Source organism: Vulpes lagopus, chromosome X (assembly GCF_018345385.1).
Source record: "Vulpes lagopus strain Blue_001 chromosome X, ASM1834538v1, whole genome shotgun sequence".
NCBI classification, from domain to species: domain Eukaryota; kingdom Metazoa; phylum Chordata; class Mammalia; order Carnivora; family Canidae; genus Vulpes; species Vulpes lagopus.
Genome location: NC_054848.1, coordinates 66,531,810 through 66,551,736, shown reverse-complemented (window position 1 = coordinate 66,551,736; position 19,927 = coordinate 66,531,810). Strand labels below are relative to the sequence as shown.

General features: G+C 38.4%; 1 protein-coding gene across 6 annotated transcripts in view; it reads left to right on the top strand.

The window, feature by feature from the left end:
* The window catches only part of CHM (CHM Rab escort protein), a 248,577-nt gene that overhangs the window by 95,684 nt on the left and 132,966 nt on the right, over positions 1-19,927 (top strand). For all 6 annotated transcript variants that reach the window (XM_041741201.1, XM_041741198.1, XM_041741202.1 and 3 more), the window contains 3 exons: positions 12,667-13,051; positions 18,064-18,180; positions 18,677-18,797. In XM_041741201.1, the coding sequence (XP_041597135.1) occupies positions 12,667-13,051; positions 18,064-18,180; positions 18,677-18,797 (623 nt within the window). The remainder of the gene's footprint in view (positions 1-12,666; positions 13,052-18,063; positions 18,181-18,676; positions 18,798-19,927) is intronic.

The window sequence follows — 19,927 nt, the reverse complement described above, 5'->3', positions numbered from 1 at the left end:
GCCTGTCCCAGGGTCGGCCAGATCTTGGGCTGTGTCCAGGCGCCCTGTTCTCCTGGTCTGCGCTGTTGGATTCGCGCTCCTGGCCGGGCAGCCGCCTCTCCCCGGAGCCTCCGCCTGAGCCTCTCTGATCTGCACCCGCAGCCGCGCAGCCCCCTCCGAGCAGCCCCCTCCACGCAGCCCCCTCTGCACGGAGCCTCTTACTCTGCCGGAGCTGCCGCACAGCTGCTCCTGGGCCGCCCAGCCCTCTCCGCGGAACCGCCGCCTGAGCCACTCCGACCTGCTCGCAGGTCAATGTGTGGGTGCTGCAGCCCTTAGGGAGCTCGGCGCACTCTCCCCGGGGCACAGGGGTCTGTTAGTGTCCCAGGGAGCCTGACCCTGTCCTTGCCCCTCCTGGGTCTTGCTCTAACTCCCTGCGAGTGCCTTTCTGCCCGGGAAGGTTGGTGCAGCTCCTGCTTCTCCAGGACGGGGCTCTCCTGTCCTGGGGACACTTGCCTCGGCCTTAGCCTGGCTCCTCGCGGGTCCCCTCCTCCTTGGATGCGTTTTGTTTCTTTATTTCTTTTTCCTCCCATCTTCCTACCTTGATAGAAGCAGGAACTCTTCTCACTGTAGCGTTTCAGCTGTTCTCTCTTTAAATCTCAGGCCGAATTCGTAGATTTTCAGGATGATTTGAAGGTTATCTAGGTAATTTGGTGGGGACAGGTGATTTGGGGACCCTCCTCTTCCGCCATCTTCCTCCTCCTCCCTCAAATACATTTTCTTTTTTTTTTTTTTTTTCAAATACATTTTCTATCCCGTTTTCTCCCTTTTCTTATTATTGGACTTCTATAATATGAATATTATTTCATTTGATGCAGTTACTACGTTCCCTAAGGCTATTCTCCTGATCCATAATTCTTCTTTCTTTCTTCAGTTTCATATTTGTCCATTATTTTACCTTCTAAATCATTTATATCTTCCTTTGCTTCTTCCATCCTTGTGTTCATCATGTCCAGTCTGTTTTGAATTTGTTATTGCATTTTACATTTCTGATTGTTCTTTGGCTTTTTTATCTCTGTGGTAAGGGCTTCCCTGAAGTCTCCATTTGTTTCTGAAGCCCAGTCAGAATCCTTATGATTGTTGCTTTCAATTCTCCACTTATGCATATTGCTTATATCTGTTTCACTTAGATCTTTGGCTATGACCTTATCTTGTTTCATTTGGGATGAATTCCTCTATTTTGGCATTTTGTCTAAGTCTCTGTCTTCATTTATTTGTTAGAAAGGCTGTGTTTCCTCCTTTAGAGGGTAATGGCTTTATAGAAGAGGTCATACCGTATCTAGGGCATGGTGCTTCATGACTTGTCCCTGGTGTGTGCTGTATGCATTCTGCTGCTTGTTTTGAGTGCTCTATCCTCCAGGTCAGTCATCTGCAGAATCTGTCCTTGTCTTCATTGGGCAGTGTTTGGTTTTTGGGCAGAATGTGGTGAGTTTAACTAGGTGTGCTCTTGTCTGCTTGTTAAATGAGACCTGATACTACTTTCACTAGACCTGGATCTTTGCATAACTGATTAGGAGATGTGTTGTGAGCCGGAGTTTTTTACTGGTCTTTTGGGAAAGGGTCCTGCCAAACTGGGAGTGAGGCAAACTTGATGAAGAAGGGCAGTAGGGTTAGAGCGCAGGAGTGTTGGACCTGTTATAAGTGGATCAGGCAGCCAGTGTAGGTGCTATGGTGTTTATAGCAGTTGGTTCTTTCTTTATGCTGAGGGGTGGGGGACGGAAATGGAGCCAGGCAGCTCCATTTTCCCTGGGACAGGGGTCTCAGTGCTTGTTGTTCTCAGAGATTCCGTTTGAGAAGAGGGAATTATCTCCCCTCTGCGTGTCCCAGGTGATCTTCAGATAACTGTCACCCCGCAGGTTGTTTGCCTGCCTTCTCTCCAGGAGCAGTGCAGTGCCCTCTGGGGACTGTCCCTGGATCTAAAACTCTCTATCTTCAATTTCTGCTAGTTGCAAACACAAAAAAATTCTGCCCTTGCTTTCCCAGCCAATGACTTTGAAGAAGTGTTCTTTTGTGTTCCCCTGTATGTTTCTCTCTCACTTTTCTCCCATACCAGGGCTCTCCCCCCACCACAGCATCAGAGATCTGTTTCTACCCCAAACCATGTCTCCACACTTTCTACCTTCCTCCATGTGACCTATTCTCTCTCTAGTTGTGGAGTTTGTTTTGTCAGTCCTCAGGTTGATTTCTTAGGCATTCAAAACGATTCTATAGTTAACTAGTTGTGTGCAAGGGACAATAAGAGCCCAGATCTGTCTACTCCACCATCTTAGCTCTTCTCTTCAGCATATGATTTTTTGACATTTAAATTATGTTATTCTTTATGGTATCATTTTATTATAATACTTATTAATTGTAATATATTTTTAAGAGTACTCACATTTTAAATTTATAATTTATTTTTCCTTGACTTCATAGCTTGTGTTTCCTGCAAAATAAGTTTTATTTTTATGCATGCACACACACAGCTCACCCCCCCCCACACACACACACGGCATGTGGAAACCATATATTCTTTTTTTAATTTTAAATTGTGTATATATATATATATATATATATTTTCTTTATTGAAGTTCGCTTAGCCAACATATAGTATAACACCTAGTACTCATCCTATCAAGTGCCCCACTCAGTGCCCATCACCCAGTCACCCCATTCCCCCGCCCACCTCCCCTTCCACTATCCCTTGTTCATTTCCCAGAGTTAGGAGTCTCTCATGTTTTGTAATGCTAATTTTTCCCACTCATTTTCTTTCTTTTCCATTATAATTCCCTTCATTATTTCTTATATTTCCCATATGAGTGACACCGTATAATGTTTGTCCTTCTCCAATTGACTTACTTCACTCACCATAATACCCTCCAGTTCCATCCACACTGAAGAAAATGGTGGGTATTTGTTCTTTCTAATAGCTGAGTAATATTCCAATGTGTATATATACCACATCTTCTTTATCCATTCGACTTTCGATGGACAGATAGAAGGAAGGCTCCTTCCACAATTTGGCTATTGTGGACATTGCTGCTATGAACATTAGGGTGCAGGTATCTCGACTACTCACTGCATCTGTATCTTTGGGGTAAAATCCCCAGCAATGCAATTGCTAGGTGGTACGGCAGTTCTGTTTTTAACTCTTTGAGGAACCTCCACACAGTTTTCTAGAGGGGCTGTACCAGTTTGCATTCCCTCATTCCCACCATCAGTGCAAGAGGGTTTCCCTTTCTCCACATCCTCTCCAACATTTGATATTTCCTGTCTTGTTAATTTTCCCCATTCTCACTGGGGTGAGGTGGTATTTTAGTGTGGTTTTGATTTGTATTTCCCTGATGGCAAGTGATGTGGAGCATTTTCTCATGTGCTTGTTGGCCATGTCTATGTCTTCCTCTGTGAAATTTCTGTTCATGTCTTTTCCCAATTTCATGATTGGATGGTTTGTTTCTTTGCTGTTGAGTTTCATAAGTTGTTTATAGATCTTGGATACTAGCCCTTTATCTGATATGTCATTTGTAAATATCTTCTCCCATTCTGTAGGTTGTCTTTTAGCTTTGTTGACTGTTTCTTTTGCTGTGCAGAGCTTTTGATCTTGATGAAGTCCCAATAATTCATTTTTGCTATTGTTTCCCTTGCCTTCATAGATGTATCTTGCAAGAAGTCGCTGTGGCCAAGTTCAAAAAGGGTGTTGCCTGTGTTCTCCTCTAGGGTTTTGATGGATTCTTGTCTCACATTTAGATCTTTCATCCATTTTTAGTTTATCTTTGTGTATGGTATAAGAGAATGGTTTACTTTGATTCTTCACGTAGCTGTCCAATTTTCCCAGCACCGTTTATTGAAGAGACTTTCCTTTTTCCAGTAGGATAGTCTTTCCTAAAAAAAAAAAAAAAAAAGGATAGTCTTTCCTGCTTTATCGAATATTAGTTGACCATAGAGTTGAGGGCCCATTTCTGGGTTCTCTGTTGTGTTCCATTGATCTATGTGTCTGTTTTTGTGCCAGTAGCACACTGTCTTGATGATCACAGCTTTGTAGTACAACTTGAAATCTGGCATTGTGATGCCCCCGGCTCTGGTTTTCTTTTTCCTTTTTTTTTTTTTGGTTTTCTTTTTCAATATTCCCCTGGCTATTCAGGGTCTTTTCTGATTTCACACAAATCTTAGCAATCCTGCAGGGGAGTTTCTATGAATAGTATCATGTCATCTGCAAAGAGGGAGAGTTTAGCATCTTCTTTGCTAATTTATTATTGCCTTTTCTTTTTGTTTGATTGTTGAGGCTAGGACTTCTTTAAAAAAAAAACATTTTATTCATTCATGAGAGACACGGGGGGTGGGGGGCGGGGCAGAGGGGCAGACAGAGGGAGAAGCAGGCTCCATGTAGGGAGCTCGATGTGGGACTTGATCCCCGGACTCCAGGATCACTCCCTGGCCAATGGCAGATGCTAAACCGGTGATCTACCCAGGAATCCCCGAGTATAGGACTTGTAATACTATCCTGGATAACAATGGTGAGAGTGGACATTCCTATCATGTTCATAATCATAGGGGAAAGGCTCTTAGTTTTTCCCTGTTGACAGTGATATTTGCTGTGGGCTTTTCATTGATGGCTTTGAAGATGCTGAGGAATGTTCCCTCTATCCCTACACTCTGAAGAGTTTTGATCAGGAATGGATGCTATATTTTGTCAAATGCTTTCTCTGCATCTATGGAGGGGATCATAGGGTTCTTGGTTGTTTTTTTTTTTTTTTTAATTTATGATAGTCACACAGAGAGAGAGAGAGAGGCAGAGACATAGGCAGAGGGAGAACCAAGCTCCATGCACCAGGAACCTGACGTGGGATTCGATCCTGGATTGCGCCCCGGCCAAAGGCAGGCGCTAAACCGCTGCGCCACCCAGGGATCCTGGGTTCTTGGTTTTTCTCGTTGATATGATCTATCACATTGATTGCTTTATGAGTGTGGAGCCAGCCTTGCATCCCAGGGATAAATCCCACTTAATCATGGTGAATAATCCTCTTAATGTACTGTCGGATCCTATTGACTAGTATCCTGTTGAGAATTTTTGCATTTGTGTTAAACAGGGATATTGGTCTACAATTCTCCTTTTTGGTGGGGTCTATGTCTGGTTTTGGAATTAAGGTGATATCTCATAGATCATAGAATGAGATTGGAAGTATTCCATCCCTTTCTGTCCTTTGGAACAGCTTTAGTAGAATAGGTATGTTTTCTTCTTTAAACGTTTGATAGAATTCCCCTGGGAAGCCATCTGGCCCTGGACTTTTGTGTTTTGGGATGTTTTTGATGACTGCTTCAATTTCCTCCCTGGTGATTGGCCTGCTCAGGTTTTCTCTTTCTTCCTGTTCCAGTTTTGGTAGTTTCTGGTTTTCCAGAAATGCATGCATTTGTTCTAGATTGCCTAATTTATTGGCTATAGCTGTTCATAATATGTTTTTGAAATTGTTTGTATTTCCTTGGTGTGGGTTGTGATCTCTCCTCTTTTATTCATGATTTTATTAATTTGAGTCTTTTTTCTTTTTTAATAAGGCTGGCTAATGGTTTGTCTACCCCATTCTTTAAAGAACCAACTCCTGGTTTTGTTGATATGTTCCACAGTTCTTCTGGTCTCTATTTCATTGAGTTCTGTTCGAATCCTTATTAACTCTCTTCTTCTGCTGGGTGAAGGTTTTATTTGATGTTTTTTCTCCAGCTCCTTTAGGTGCAAGGTTAGCTTTTGTATTTGAGTTCTTTCCAGTTTTTGAATGGATGCTTGTATTGCGATGTATTTCCCCCCTCAGGACTGCTTTTGCTGTATCCCAACGATTTTGAGCAGTGATTCTTCATTTTCATTAGTTTCCATGAATCTTTTTAATTCTTCTCTAATTTCCTGGTTGACCCATTCATGTTTTAGCAGGATACTCTTTAACCTCCACGTTTTTGAGTTTCTTTCAAATTTCTTCCTCTGATTGAGTTCTACTTTCAAACATTGTGGTCTGAAAATCTGTAGGGGAGAATCCCAGTATTTTGATCAGTTGAGACCTGATTTGTGACCCAGTATGTGGTCTATTCTGGAGAAAGTTCCATGTGCACTTGAGACGAATGTGTATTCAGTTGCGTTCAGATGGAAAGTTTTGTGAAATCCATCTGGTCCAGTGTATCATTTAAAGCTCTTGTATCTTTGGTGGCAATGTGCTTAGAAAATGTGTCATTTGCAGACAGTGCTGTGTTGAAGTCTCCCAGTGTTAGTGTATTATTATCTACGTATGTCTTTACTTTGGTTATTAATTGATTGATATACTTGTCAGCTCCTACATTAGGGGCATAAATATTCATGATTCTTAGGTCTTGTTGGATAGACCCTTAAAGTATGATATAGTGTCCCTCTTTATCTCTTCCTACTGTCTTTGGGATAAACTTTAATTTATCTGATATGATGATTGCTACCCCTGCTTTCTTTTGAGGACCATTTGAATGGTAAATGGTTCTACAACCTTTCATTTTCAGGATGGAGGTGTCCTTAGGTCTAAATTCAGTCTCTTCAAGATTCCATCAAAATCCTAGAGGAGAACACAGGCAACACCCTTTTTGAACTTGGCCACAGTATCTTCTTGCAAGATACATCTATGAAGCCAAGAGAAACAAAAGCAAAAATTAACTATTAACTACATTAAGATAAAAAGCTTTTGCACAGCAAAAGAAACAGTCAACGAAACTAAAAGACAACCTACAGAATGGGAGAAGATATTTGCAAATGACCTGTCAGATAAAGGACTAGTACCAAGATGTATAAAGAACTTATTAAACTCAACAGTAAAGAACCAAACAATCCAATCATGAAATGGGCAAAAGACATGAACAGAAATCTCACAGAGGAAGATATAGACATGGCCCACAAGCACATGAGAAAATGCTCTGCATCACTTGCCATCAGGGAAATACAAATCAAAACCACAATGAGATACCACCTCACACCAGTGAGAATGGGGAAAATTAACAAGGCATGAAACCACAAATGTTGGAGAGGATGTGGAGAACGGGGAACCCTCTTGCACTCCTGGTGAGAATGTGAACTGGTGCAGCCACTCTGGAAAACTGTATGGAGGTTTCTCAATGAGTTAAAAATTGATGTGCCCTACGACCCAGCAATTGCATTGCTGGGGATTTACCCCAAAGATACAGAGGCAGTGAAACGCCAGGACACCTTCACCCCGATATTTCTCGCAGCAGCGTCCACAATAGCCAAACTGTGGAAGGAACCTCAGTGTCCATCGAAAGATGAATGGATAAAGAAGATGTGGTATATGTATAAATGGAATATTACTCTGCCATTAGAAATGACAAATACCCTCCATTTGCTTCGACATGGTTGGAACTGGAGGGTATTATGTTGGGTGAAATAAGTCAATCGTAGAAGGGCAAATATTATATGGTCTCATTCATTTGGGGAATATAAAAGATAGTGAAAGGGAATAAAGGGTAAAGGAGCAAAAATGACTGGGATATATCAGAAAGGGAGACAGAACATGAGAGACTCCTAACTGGGACACGAATAATGGGTGGTAGAAAGGGAGGTGGGCAGGGGTGGGGGTGACTGGGAGAAGGGCAGTGAGTAGCGCACTTGATGGGATGAGCACTGGGTGTTATGGTATATGTTGGAAAATTGAACTCCAATAAAAAAAAATAAAAATAAAAAATAAATTGAGTCTCTTGTAGACAGCAAGTAGTTGGGTGTTGCTTTTTCATCCAGTCTGAAACCTTGCTTCTTTTGATGGGATCATTTAGCCCATTCACGTTCAGAGTAACTATTGAAAGATATGAATTTAGTGCCATTGTATTATCTATTCAGTCCCTTTTTTTGTGAATTATTTCTTTGGGTTTCCTCTTTCTTTTACAGGGTCCCCTTTAATACTTTTTGCAGACCTGTTTTGGTGGTCACATATTCTTTCAGTTTCTGCCTATTTTGGAAGCTCTCCTATCCTGAATGAGAGCCTTGCTGAATAAAGTATTCTTGGCTGCATGTTCTTCTCATTTAGGACCCTGAATATATCCTGCCAGTCCTTTCTGGCCTGCCAGGTCTCTGTGGGGAGGTCTGTTGTTAATCTGATATTCTTCCCCATATAAGGTAGGGATCTCGTGTCTCTTGCTGCTTTAAGGATCTTCTCTTTATCTTTTGAATTTTCACGTTTCATTATTAAATGTCGAGGTATTGAAAGGTTTTTATTGGTTTTGGGGGGTGTACCTCTGTCTCCTGAATCTGAATGCCTGTTTTCCTCCACAGATTAGGGATGTTCTCAGCTATCGTTTGTTCAAATATGCTTTCTGGCCCTTTGTCCCTTCAGAGTCCTCTGGTAGTCCAATTAAAGGTAGACTTTTACTTCTGAGGCTATCATTTATTTCCCCTAACCTTTTCTCATGGTCTTTTAATTGTTTTTCTCTTTTTTCCTCAGCTTCCTTCCTTGCCATCAACTTGTCTTCTAATGCTCACTCTTTTTGCCACCTCATTAACCTTAGTTCTTAGGACCTCCAGTTAGGATTTCATTTCATTTAATTGATTTTTAATTTTGGCCTGATTAGTTCCTAATTTTGCAGTAACAAAGTCTCTAGAGTCCCTTATAGTTTTTTCCAGAGCCAGGCTTTAATATTGTGCTTCTGAATTGGCTTTCTGCCTTCGAATTTGTAATCCATATTCTGTTACTCTGTGGCAGAGAGTTCTGTTTCTGATTCTTTCTTTTGTTTTTTTTTTATTTTTTTTTTATTTTAATTTTTTTTATTTTTTATTTATGATAGTCACAGAGAGAGAGAGAGAGAGGCAGAGACACAGGCGGAGGGAGAAGCAGGCTCCATGCACCGGGAGCCTGATGTGGGATTCGATCCCGGGTCTCCAGGATCGCGCCCTGGGCCAAAGGCAGGCGCCAAACCGCTGCGCCACCCAGGGATCCCTGATTCTTTCTTTTGTTGTGAGATCTTCCTTCTAGTCATGTTGCTCAGTGCAGCGTGGCTGTACGATTGGGCTGCATCAAGAATATCAACCACGACCTAAGTAAATTTCACCCTAGATTATTCTGAGGAGGTTAGAGATCAGAAAATGCAAAGAAAGATCAGACCAAACTAAAACAAAAGGACCACTTAAGTAAAAGCAAATTTTAAAACAAAGTAGTAAAAAATAAGAGGACAGAAACCCCAAAGAAGTGCCATAAACAAAAGTAAGGAGGAAAAAAAGAAAAGGCAGGGACCTGGGAAATGGTGGTGGTGAAGAAGTTGTAGTGGAGGGAGAATTAGTCTACCTGAGGGGCTCTAGATGGTGATCCTCTTAGTTCTGTGTGTTAAGTTCTGTACGTTAGAAGATGCTCAGTCCCAAATTTATGTAAACCAGCAATACTTGTTCCAAGCCCCAATACTGACCACCAAAACATAAACGAGATAAAAGATGGGGGCAGAATGGGAATGTAGAGAGAATATAATCTCACAGACTGAACCAGCCCGGTATTGCACTTGGTTCTGGGTACATGCAGGTCATGTTTAGAAGGTATTAACTTCCTTCATTGTATAACAAAATGAGGCAGCAAAAATAAAAAACACAAAACAAAAACCCACGTCTCATATATCTACCAAAATTTATTTTTTTTTTTTTATTTTTTTTTATTATTTTTTTTTATTATCTACCAAAATTTAATGAAGGGAATCTAGAAGTGGAAAATATATCTAAGATATTTAATTGTAGATATATGAAAGTCAAAAAGGAAGAAACTTAAAAGTGATGATATGGTAAAATATTGTAGTTAAGGTGGGAAAAGAGAAAATATTGGAAATTTTTAGTCTGGTATAAAAACGAGTTCTAATGGAAAAAGAGGGATAAATTAAAAAAGGGGAACCCTCTAGTTATATACTATAAAAATTTTTTTATTATTTTTTTTTATGATAGAGAGAGAGAGAGAGAGGCAGAGACATAGGCAGAGGGAGAAGCAGGCTCCATGCACCAGGAGCCCGACGTGGGATTCGATCCCGGGTCTCCAGGATCGCGTCCTGGGCCAAAGGCAGGCGCTAAACCGCTGCGCCACCCAGGGATCCCCTAGTTATATACTATAAATCCCTCGACTTCCCCTGGAGCTTTCCAGCGCTGCTTGGTCAAGAACTTACTCTTCCCCTGGCCTTCCAGATTGTCTTCTGGGGGAGGAGTCTCCTGTCCTGATTCTCAGGTGTGTGCACCTGGGGGAGATGCCCCACCCCTCCCTGTGTAGGGCTCAATGGGAGCTGTTTATCCTGTGAGGCCTTTGTTCTCTGGAGGCCCCCCTTCTTCCAGGCACAGGGTGAAACAAGGAGGAAACCAACACTGGTGGTGGCCAGATTTTCAGCTCTGGAGTTAGCTCCCTGCTAGTAACTAACTCAGTCTCCGAGTCCACATTGGCCTAGACCTTCCCAGTGTGGCGCGGGTGCCCTGATCTGTACAGCTTTCAGGGCGCCCAGTGGTGGGAGAGTCCTGGAGGTCCTGTGCCCTCCCCGCTTCTGCCTGTCCCAGGGGGAGTGCAGGATGGTGGGCTATGTCTGCTCCAGTCCTGGGGTCTGGGGCCCTGTGCTGCTGGAACCACATTGTCTGGAAGGCAGCAGGGTGCAGACCCTTCCATCTGGAGCCGCCTGCCTGACTGACAGGAGTCTCCCACATATCCAGCCGGGTGTGATCTCCATGCCTTTGAGATAGGCCCACAGATTCTGGTCAGCTTTCCCCTAGGGCGCACTTCCTCTATTAGTGACTCCAGGAAACTGGAGGCTTTACTGTCCCTCTTGTGATTCTGCCCAATTTCCCTGCTGAGAGTTTTTTTGTCCAGGATGAATCCGGTACGGATTTTAAAGTTCCTGCTTCTCGAGGGCTCAGCTTTCCTTTCCTGGAGGCTTTCTCTGCCTGACTTTAGCCCTTAGCCCAGTTCCTCGTGGTGACCCTCCCCCACTTGATTCTTTTTTATTTTTTTCTGCCCCTTCCTACCTTGCTAGAAGTGAAAACCCTTCTCTCTGTAGCTTTCCAGCTGTTCTCTTTTTAAATCTCAGGTCGAATTCGTTGATGTTCGGGATGTTTTGAAAGTTATCTAGGTAAGTTTGTGGGGCCAGGTGAGTTGAGGACCCCTAGTCTCTGCCATCTTGCCCCACCCCCAAACCATATATTCTTCAAGAGTTGATTAGATAGCATGTCTGTAGAGCAGTGCATTAAGTGTTTTGAGGCACATGTAAGTAGAGATGTTTAGGTCTTTCCTTAAAGGGAGTTGAAGTCTGCTTCAGAAGATAAAGTATATACTGACCAACCAAAGGAATATTGAAAAGAATGGATAAATAAATGCAAGGCAAATTGCATGTGTGTATTGTGGGGACATGGAGTAATAGAATGATAAGTATGGTTGGTTTAAGGAAGTTTTTTGGGAAATATTTAAAATTTTTCTTACAGTGGATAGATTGTTAAAATATGTGCTTACTTTTGGGAATGGGAGAATTATGATGATATGGGGAGTAGGATGAAGAGCCCAGGAGACACAAATAATATGATTCAAAACATGGAGATTAGAGTTGATAGATTAGGAGAGATGCTATGTCTGAAAACAAGAGAGATGAGACCAGAAAATAGTTGATAAAGATGATATGGGTTAGAGGCAGGAAGAAGATTTTATGAGGTAGTGTTTAGAGATCATATAAGGAAGAGCTGCTTTAAGTTTCTTGAGCAATCACTTAGGAGGTGTTTATTTCCCACGGCCTATCATTGACATTTTTTAGTGTTGCACAGTAGGGCAACTCAATGAAATGTAGGTAATATGGAATGGAATGCATAATGCAGATAGATTGAACAGGAGTGAAATGCTTAATGCAGATAGATTGAACAGGAGCCTGTTTTATCAGTCAAGGCAATATGGACTGAGAATGTTAACCCTAGTATTAACTGTGGAGTTGAGACTTCCAGTAGAGTAATAGACACTAAAACAAAATTAAAACAAAATAAAAATAAATAAATAAACCAAAATAAAGCAGGAAAGAATACAGAAGGATCCTCTTATATACCACATTGTGACAAACCAACTTAAACTTTATTGCACTTATTCTAGCTCTGTCACATTATTAATAAAAATAATCTTTGATAACTACCATTGTTGAGTATTTACTATGTGCTAGACACTGTGATAGGTTATTTGCATGTGACACCATGAAGCTTAAATCATTAATCTTCAAAACAACTTTGTGAGGTAGATGCTGTTACCCATATGTTATAGATGGATAACTTAAGTCATAGGATAAGTAAGTTTTCTAAATTCAGAGTTACCTAATCACAGGTTCAGGGTTTGAACATTGTCCTGTTTATTCTGAAGGCTGTGCTCATAAGCACTTTTGATTTGTTTCTAAAATACAATTCCTCTGTCTTTAGTAAATTCTTAAAAGTATACATGTGACAGGCTCTGCTAAACTCTGAAATCTCTATGTGTATTTTTCAAATATTGTATTTCATATTGTGTTGAAACCTTAACAGATGAATGTTTAGTGTGTGGTTCATATACGACAAAATGTATACTGGACTTGGTAATATAAATGGGATAAAGAAATAAAAAACACCATTAAAATAATAAAAAATGTAGCCAGTATAATTATCAAAAGTGTGTTGTTATCATTTCTCATTAGTCGGGATTTGCATGAAGAAGTTGAAGAAGCTGGTGCACTGCAGAAAAATCATGCTTCTTTGATATCTGAGAACCCTACAGAAGCTGTACATTCTGCCTATCTGCCTTCAGAAGATGAGTCACTATGCACTGCGAGCTGTGAAATGCTCACAGAACAAACTCCAAGCAGTGATCTAGAGACTGCCCTAGAAATAAACAATGTGAAGGTAACAGGAGAAACAGAAAAACATGATGATAAAACTTGTATGAAGTCAGCTTCAGAAGAAGAAACAAGTAAAAATGTGCCTACAACAAAAGGCACTGCATTGCAACCAAAGAAAACTAGGATTACTTACTCACAAATTATTAAAGAAGGCAGGAGATTTAATATTGATTTGGTATCAAAAGTAAGTACTAATTTTCTTCATCCTGTCATAGAATAATACTAATTTTAATTGATTGAAAATAGCATCTGGGACCATAAACCCAATTTTCATAATTTTATTATTTGAAGTGTGAACATTTGTCTTATAAAGAGATAGTAGCCAGAAATTTATAATTCAGTTAAAATATTCTTTAAATATAGGTTAAAAATGCTCAGTACTATAGCACAAGGATACTTTTGTACTGGAGCACAGAATCCATTCTGACATTCTCCTACTGCATGGACACTATGAATTTTATCAAGAGAAAAATTCTAATGAACCTTATTAAAATTCATGTTATTTATAGTTTATTAAATGAACTTCTTGAGGTGCCTCGGTGGCTCAGTCAGTTAAGTATTTGCCTTCGGCTCCAGTCATGATCACAGGACCCCACATAGGGCTCCCTGCTCAGTGGGGAGCCTGCTTCTCCTTTCTGTCTGTCTGCCACTCCCCTTGCTTATGGCCCACCCTCCCAGCTCTCTCTGTCAAATAAATAAAACCCTTAAAAAAACATTTTAAAAAAATGAAATTTTTAGCCTTTCTGTGTAGTGTCTATTTTAACATCTGTATGATGATGAACATTCTGAATAAACCCATGCATTTTTGAAAATCATCTGTTCAGGTGTGAGGGCTTTGGAGGATAATTTAATACGGGGCGTGGGGGCAGGGAGCCTGGGAAGCATGCTACTGTCTTTGGTTATATTTCAGTCCTTAACTTTGATATTAGGTCAGTGTAACTTCAGAGGAGATCCCTAAGTCTTCGGATGGTACAGTGTTGTATTGGTTTTATAGGAAGCAAGGTTAATGTAGCATGAAAAAGCAGAAAACCAGTAAGGATCATGGTCTTAAGAGGTTAGATATAGGACAGGGAGTAAGTAGAAAGAAACAGACCAAATCCCATACATTGAAGACAAACAAAAAATTAAAAAGAAATAGAAGAGCATAGTAAATAACATTAGACTTGCCTCAAAACTAGGCTTTTCAATTAAATATGCTCTCTTGAAGTTCCAAATACAGAGAGACTAATTGCATATTCCTTAAATTTTACTAAATACAATCCTATATACTCATATTGTTGCTCTTTTTGAACCTTATGCCTAAAAATATGAGTATATTTTTACTATCCTTTTTTTTTTTCTTTGTTTCACGTAGCTATCTGTGCCTGATTCTGTCCTGCTCTGAGCTGGTTGCTACCTTGGTCCTACTTCATATTTTTGCACCATCTATTCCACCTTCTCCAGCTCCTGTGACCCTGCCATGCTTTGAAATCTAGCATTTTTTCCATGTTACCTTGGCTATTGTTTTCTGGGTGGAAGTTTAATCATAGTTTACTAATGGTTTTCCTATTCTCATGAACAGAAAATAAGTTTTCAAAACCAAAAAATAAAACAACAAAAAAACCCTGAAGTAGTCAAGTAACAAATGGGCTTTGTTGTGAAAATTTCATTTTTAATTAGTTGGAATATGGAATGCCTAACTTAAATGATGATATAAATGTTGGTTAAGAATCAACACTAGTTTATAATAATCTCTAACCCTTATGGTAGCTGAAATACAGTATAAATATTGCAATGGAAAATAATAGATGGAACTGTTTCAATTTTTGGAATTAGTGTAGGAAATCATGCACTAATATAAAAGAAAGTGCTGATTGTAGTGGAGGGGGAGAGAGTTTAATTAGATGCCAAGATGTTTGAGACTTTTAAGAATTCTGGGTATTTTCATGAGTTTCAGTGGATCATAGTAGTGGTTCTTTTAGGGTAAATTAAAAACAGATGTGTCTAGAGCAGTCAGGGCAGTTTACTTTGTCCTGCATAGTTTTCATCGTTTTATATGTTAAAAAAAATAATAAATTCATCCCACAAAAGCAGCAGTACCTAAAGAATGTAGAACCATAGCAGTATATGAGGTTTATTATCAATTTTTAATGTTAGTCATTTAGTGAACATTTATTGAGTATCTGTGGTGTGGAAAGCAGTATATTCCACGATATTGGGGCAATCAGTTACTCCTTGGAAATTCTGTCTGTTCTAATTTCAGTTATTGCATCTAAATTTAGGATGATTGCCAAATCTATTTCAAGCCCTACCTCTTTCCTAAAGTCCAAACCACCTGACATTTCTACACGTATTCCATCTCAAAGTCATGGTAAAACTGACACATTACAATGGTGCTTTGCAGTTTACAAAACACATACAGCCTTTTAAAAAGTAGTCTTATAGCTCAGGTTAGGTTAGTTAAATATAATGCTTTATAGTATTATACTGCTTAGACTAATAGAGAAAATCAAAGTTGAAGTTCTTACATTTAAAGTTCTTTTCTAAGAAAGTCCATACCCTTAATAATTATGGAACCAACATGGCCAAGTGAAACAGAAATGATTAATTACTTATTAAATCTAATTCTCAATATTTTAATCAGATTGAAATATTTTATTTTTATTGAAGTATAATTAACATACAATATTATATTAGTTTCAGATGTACAACATATTGATTGGACAATTCTATACATTTACTCATTGCTCACCTTGATTACTCACCATCTATCACCATACAACATTGTAAAGTATTATAATTGGAAGTATGTACCTCTTAATTCCCTTTATTTCACCCAGCTACACCCACCCACACATCTCTCTGATAACTACCAGTTTGTTCTCTGTAATTAAGAGTCGTTTTTTCTTTGTTCATTTATTTTGTTTTTTAGTTTACACATATGAGTGAAATGTGAAATCATATGGTATTGGTCTTTTTAAAATTTTTTTAAAAGATTTTATTTATTCATGAGAGACACAGAAAGAGAGAGGCAGAGACATAGGCAGAGGGAGAAGCAGACTCCATGCAGGAAGCCCGATATGGGACTCGATCCTGGGACCCCGGGATCATGCCCTGAGCAAAGGCAGACACTCAACCTCTGAGCCACCCAGATGTCCCGGTATTTGTCTTTCTTGGACTTACTTCACTTAGTATACTGTCGTCTAGTTTCATCCATGTTGTTGCAAATGGCAAGATTTCATTCTTTTTTAATGACCAAGTAATTTTGTAATATGTGTGTGTGTGTATACATACCACAACTTTATCCATTTTTCTATCGAACGGTACTTGGTATTCTTTAGCCTCTCATCAGTGCAATTTCAGTTAGATCACTTAGAGAGTGCTGTAAAAGAGGCTTAAGTTTAAATACTGTAGTTGTTATTACTAAGCTTCAGACAAAAGTTTAGTGTAGTGTTTAATTGAAATATGTTCTCTTCAATGTTATCTTAAATGCATTGTTTTTAAGCTGGCATTAAGTCTTAGGCTTTACTAGATCTTCTTAAATGAAAATACATCTTTTGTTTGACATTAATATTTGTGAAATTATTATGACTACTGAGGGATCATTGAATTTCAAGTATTTGTTTTTAAACAGAATGGGTATTTGATGTATCTGTTTTTAGTATAATTATAGAATTAGGACTTGGCAATATATTCTTAAAAATGTATGCTATACATATATTAGTTGTGTAGGGCATTAGGCTGAAGATAATGAAATAACCTGCTGTATTTAGGGTAGTTGGATTGGTTTAAAAAAAAAAAAAAAGCAATGCCAGTTTTGTTCTGCACAATGCTGGCCACTATAAAAACCTAACTGATACCGATGTTCAAGTCTTTACTGACCTCTTGGATACTCAGACTAATGGTTTGGATAGATTTTTGAAATTCTCTTTTTCTTTCTAGCAAAGCTAATTGTTTTATTTCCTTCTCTTATTACAGATGTAACATTTACATTTTAAACATTTATTGAGTTATAAACACTTAAAAGTATATCAGTATACCGCAAAGCCAAATCTGTGGCATTTAACCATATGGTTAAATATAGAACATGCTAGATAATATTATTGAAGTTTTGTGGATTTTTTTTGTCTCTGATATTTGTTACAAAATCTGAAAAACAATTCCACATGTGCATGCTATCAATAACCATCATCCTCACTTCTTGAAAAAGACATAAATCTAGACTGCTAGGATTCTAGAGGGACCTTCTAATTCAATTCTTTTGGTAGGCACACATAACCAATCTTTTTCTTTTTCTTCATCAAATGATGAAGAAGTCCAGCGAGCTTATGTCTTCTTTTTTTTTTTTTTTTTATTATTTTTTATTTATTTATTTATTTATTTTTATTTTTTTATTTTTTTTTTTTTGAGCTTATGTCTTCTTAATAACCACTTGTCCTTCCGAATTGGCTTTCGCACTGGTTGTTATTCTATATGTTGGCAAATTGAACACCAATAAAAATAAATTTGTAAGTAAAAAAAAATAACCACTTGTCCTTATATAAGTCTGTATAGTCTCTTATTCAAAATGCTTGGGCCTGATGTGTTCCATTATTTAGATTTTAAAAATTATTTTAGAACGTAATACAGTACATATGCTGATACACTATATACGGTATAACATTCTTTTTTTTTTTTAATTTTTATTTATTTATGATAGTCACAGAGAGAGAGAGAGAGAGGCAGAGACACAGGCAGAGGGAGAAGCAGGCTCCATGCACCGGGAGCCCGATGTGGGATTCGATCCCGGGTCTCCAGGATCGCGCCCTGGGCCAAAGGCCGGCGCCAAACCGCTGCGCCACCCAGGGATCCCGAGTATAACATTCTTAACAAGATCTGAGGAGGCACTCTGTAATTAAACCTATTAATATTTCTGCAGGCAAATGTATGTATTCACAGTGCAGCAAAGAGAAAAGAGTCTTCTATCATTTTGGGTCATTTTGTTGCCAAATTAATTATGAAAAAACTTTGGATTCCAGAGTTTTTAGGGTTTTGAATTTCAGATAATCAATTGTAAACCTGTAGTAAATTTTGTTATGTATTACAATATTAATAGGTATAATATTTTCATACAAATATTTAAAAATATAGTGGAATTATATATCTTTACTTAGCACTTACTAATTTTTCCACAATTTTTCCTTTTATTTTATCCTGTAAAATATTTTCTTTGTACAGCTGCTGTATTCTCGAGGATTGCTAATTGATCTTTTAATCAAATCTAACGTAAGTCGATATGCAGAGTTCAAAAATATTACCAGGATTCTTGCATTTCGAGAAGGAAGAGTGGAACAGGTACTTTGCTGATCAAATGTTGTAACTGGGTATGAGCTAAAGTTATTATTTGTTTTGGAAGGATAAACAAATAGAATTGTTATTTTCGTGGCAAAGCAGCAAATTCCAATCCTGCATAGTAAAAGTAAATAGGGATTACTCAATTAAAATTTCTAGTGTTAATTTTTTCATGAGTTCTCCTGCAACCTGATACTGGTTTTGAGAAAATGTTAATTTCAGGAAATATCGCTAGATTTGAGCTGTCATTTGTACCCAGTTAGGAGTGACATGCCATTGGCCTTTTAATGGTATAAGGAGCAACTTGGCAGAATTAAGTAAGAGCTCACAAGTTAATTAGCTCTGAAGTCAGCAGAGATGCCATTAGAACTGATAGAAGGTAACATGAATGGCTAGAATGGAAATAATGATCTTGTTATATAGTTAAAGGGAAAAAATGTAATTTGGAAAACTTGTGTGACTAGGAAGCATTTTCTTAACTTAAAATCATGTTTTTCAGGTTCCTTGTTCTAGAGCCGATGTCTTTAATAACAAACAACTTACTATGGTAGAAAAGCGAATGCTAATGAAGTTTCTTACATTTTGTATGGAATATGAAAAACATCCTGAAGAATATAAAGGTATTGTTTTCCATTAAATTATGTTCATCAAATTGTGTTCTCTAAATATTTGAGCTTTCTTGTTTTAATATGCTTGCTCTGATGTAGTAAGCTGCTCAGTACTCTTTTAAAGTACATTCTGACTCTGCACTATCCAGTAGGTTAGTCATGACCAACATGTAGCTAGTTAAACTAAAATTAATTACAATTAAATATAATTTAAAATTCAGTTCCTCAGTTGGACTAGCCGTATTTGAAGTACTCGGTACCACATGTGGCTATTAGCTACTATGGCTACAGTACAGCTATAGAATATTTTCATCATTGTGGAAGTGCTATGCTGTGTGTTAACTTTTATTCTTGTTTTTTTTTAAAGATTTTATTTATTTATTCATGGGAGACACACAGAGAGAGGCAGAGACATAGGCAGAGTGAGAAGCAGGCTCGGGAGCCTGATCTGGGACTGAATCCCAGGACCCCAGGATTAGGACCTGAGCCAAAAGCAGATGTTCAACCACTGAGCCACCCAGGCATCCCAGTTTTTATTCTTGTTAATTAAATATTTCTGTCAACTGGTTCTCCATAGATGATATTCTTTTTTCATTGTTCCATTAATTTTTTTCAGCAGTTAAAAAGTCTGTATATTTTTTCATTTTCCCAGGATTACTTTTGCTTGGTATATTGAATTATTCATTTTAACTAAGTAAGAAAAAGAAGCTAGATGGCACTGGGAATGTGAACCACTGTGTTAGAGGACATGGTTTCTAGTTTTGGCTTTGACCCGAATTACAGTTTGTTGAAAATTGAATATCTCAGTTTAGTATCAGAGCTTTATACTCTTTAAGTGCATTGGACTGGAAACGTTGTCCAAAACAGAAAAATACTACTGATGTTTCATTTATAAAGTTGCAATGAGAAATACAGCAGTATGGTTTTTTTTAAAGATTTTTATTTATTTATTAGTATGTTTTTTTTTTAACTTGGAATATTAAAAGTTGAGTTCTTGGTCTTAAAGCTTCATGTTCATTAGATACCGCCAAATCATTCTTCACAGTGCTATAAACTTATGTTCTCTCTCTTTTTTTTAATTTTTAAAATTTAAATTCAGTTTGCCAACATATAGTATAACACCAAGTGCTTATCCCATCATA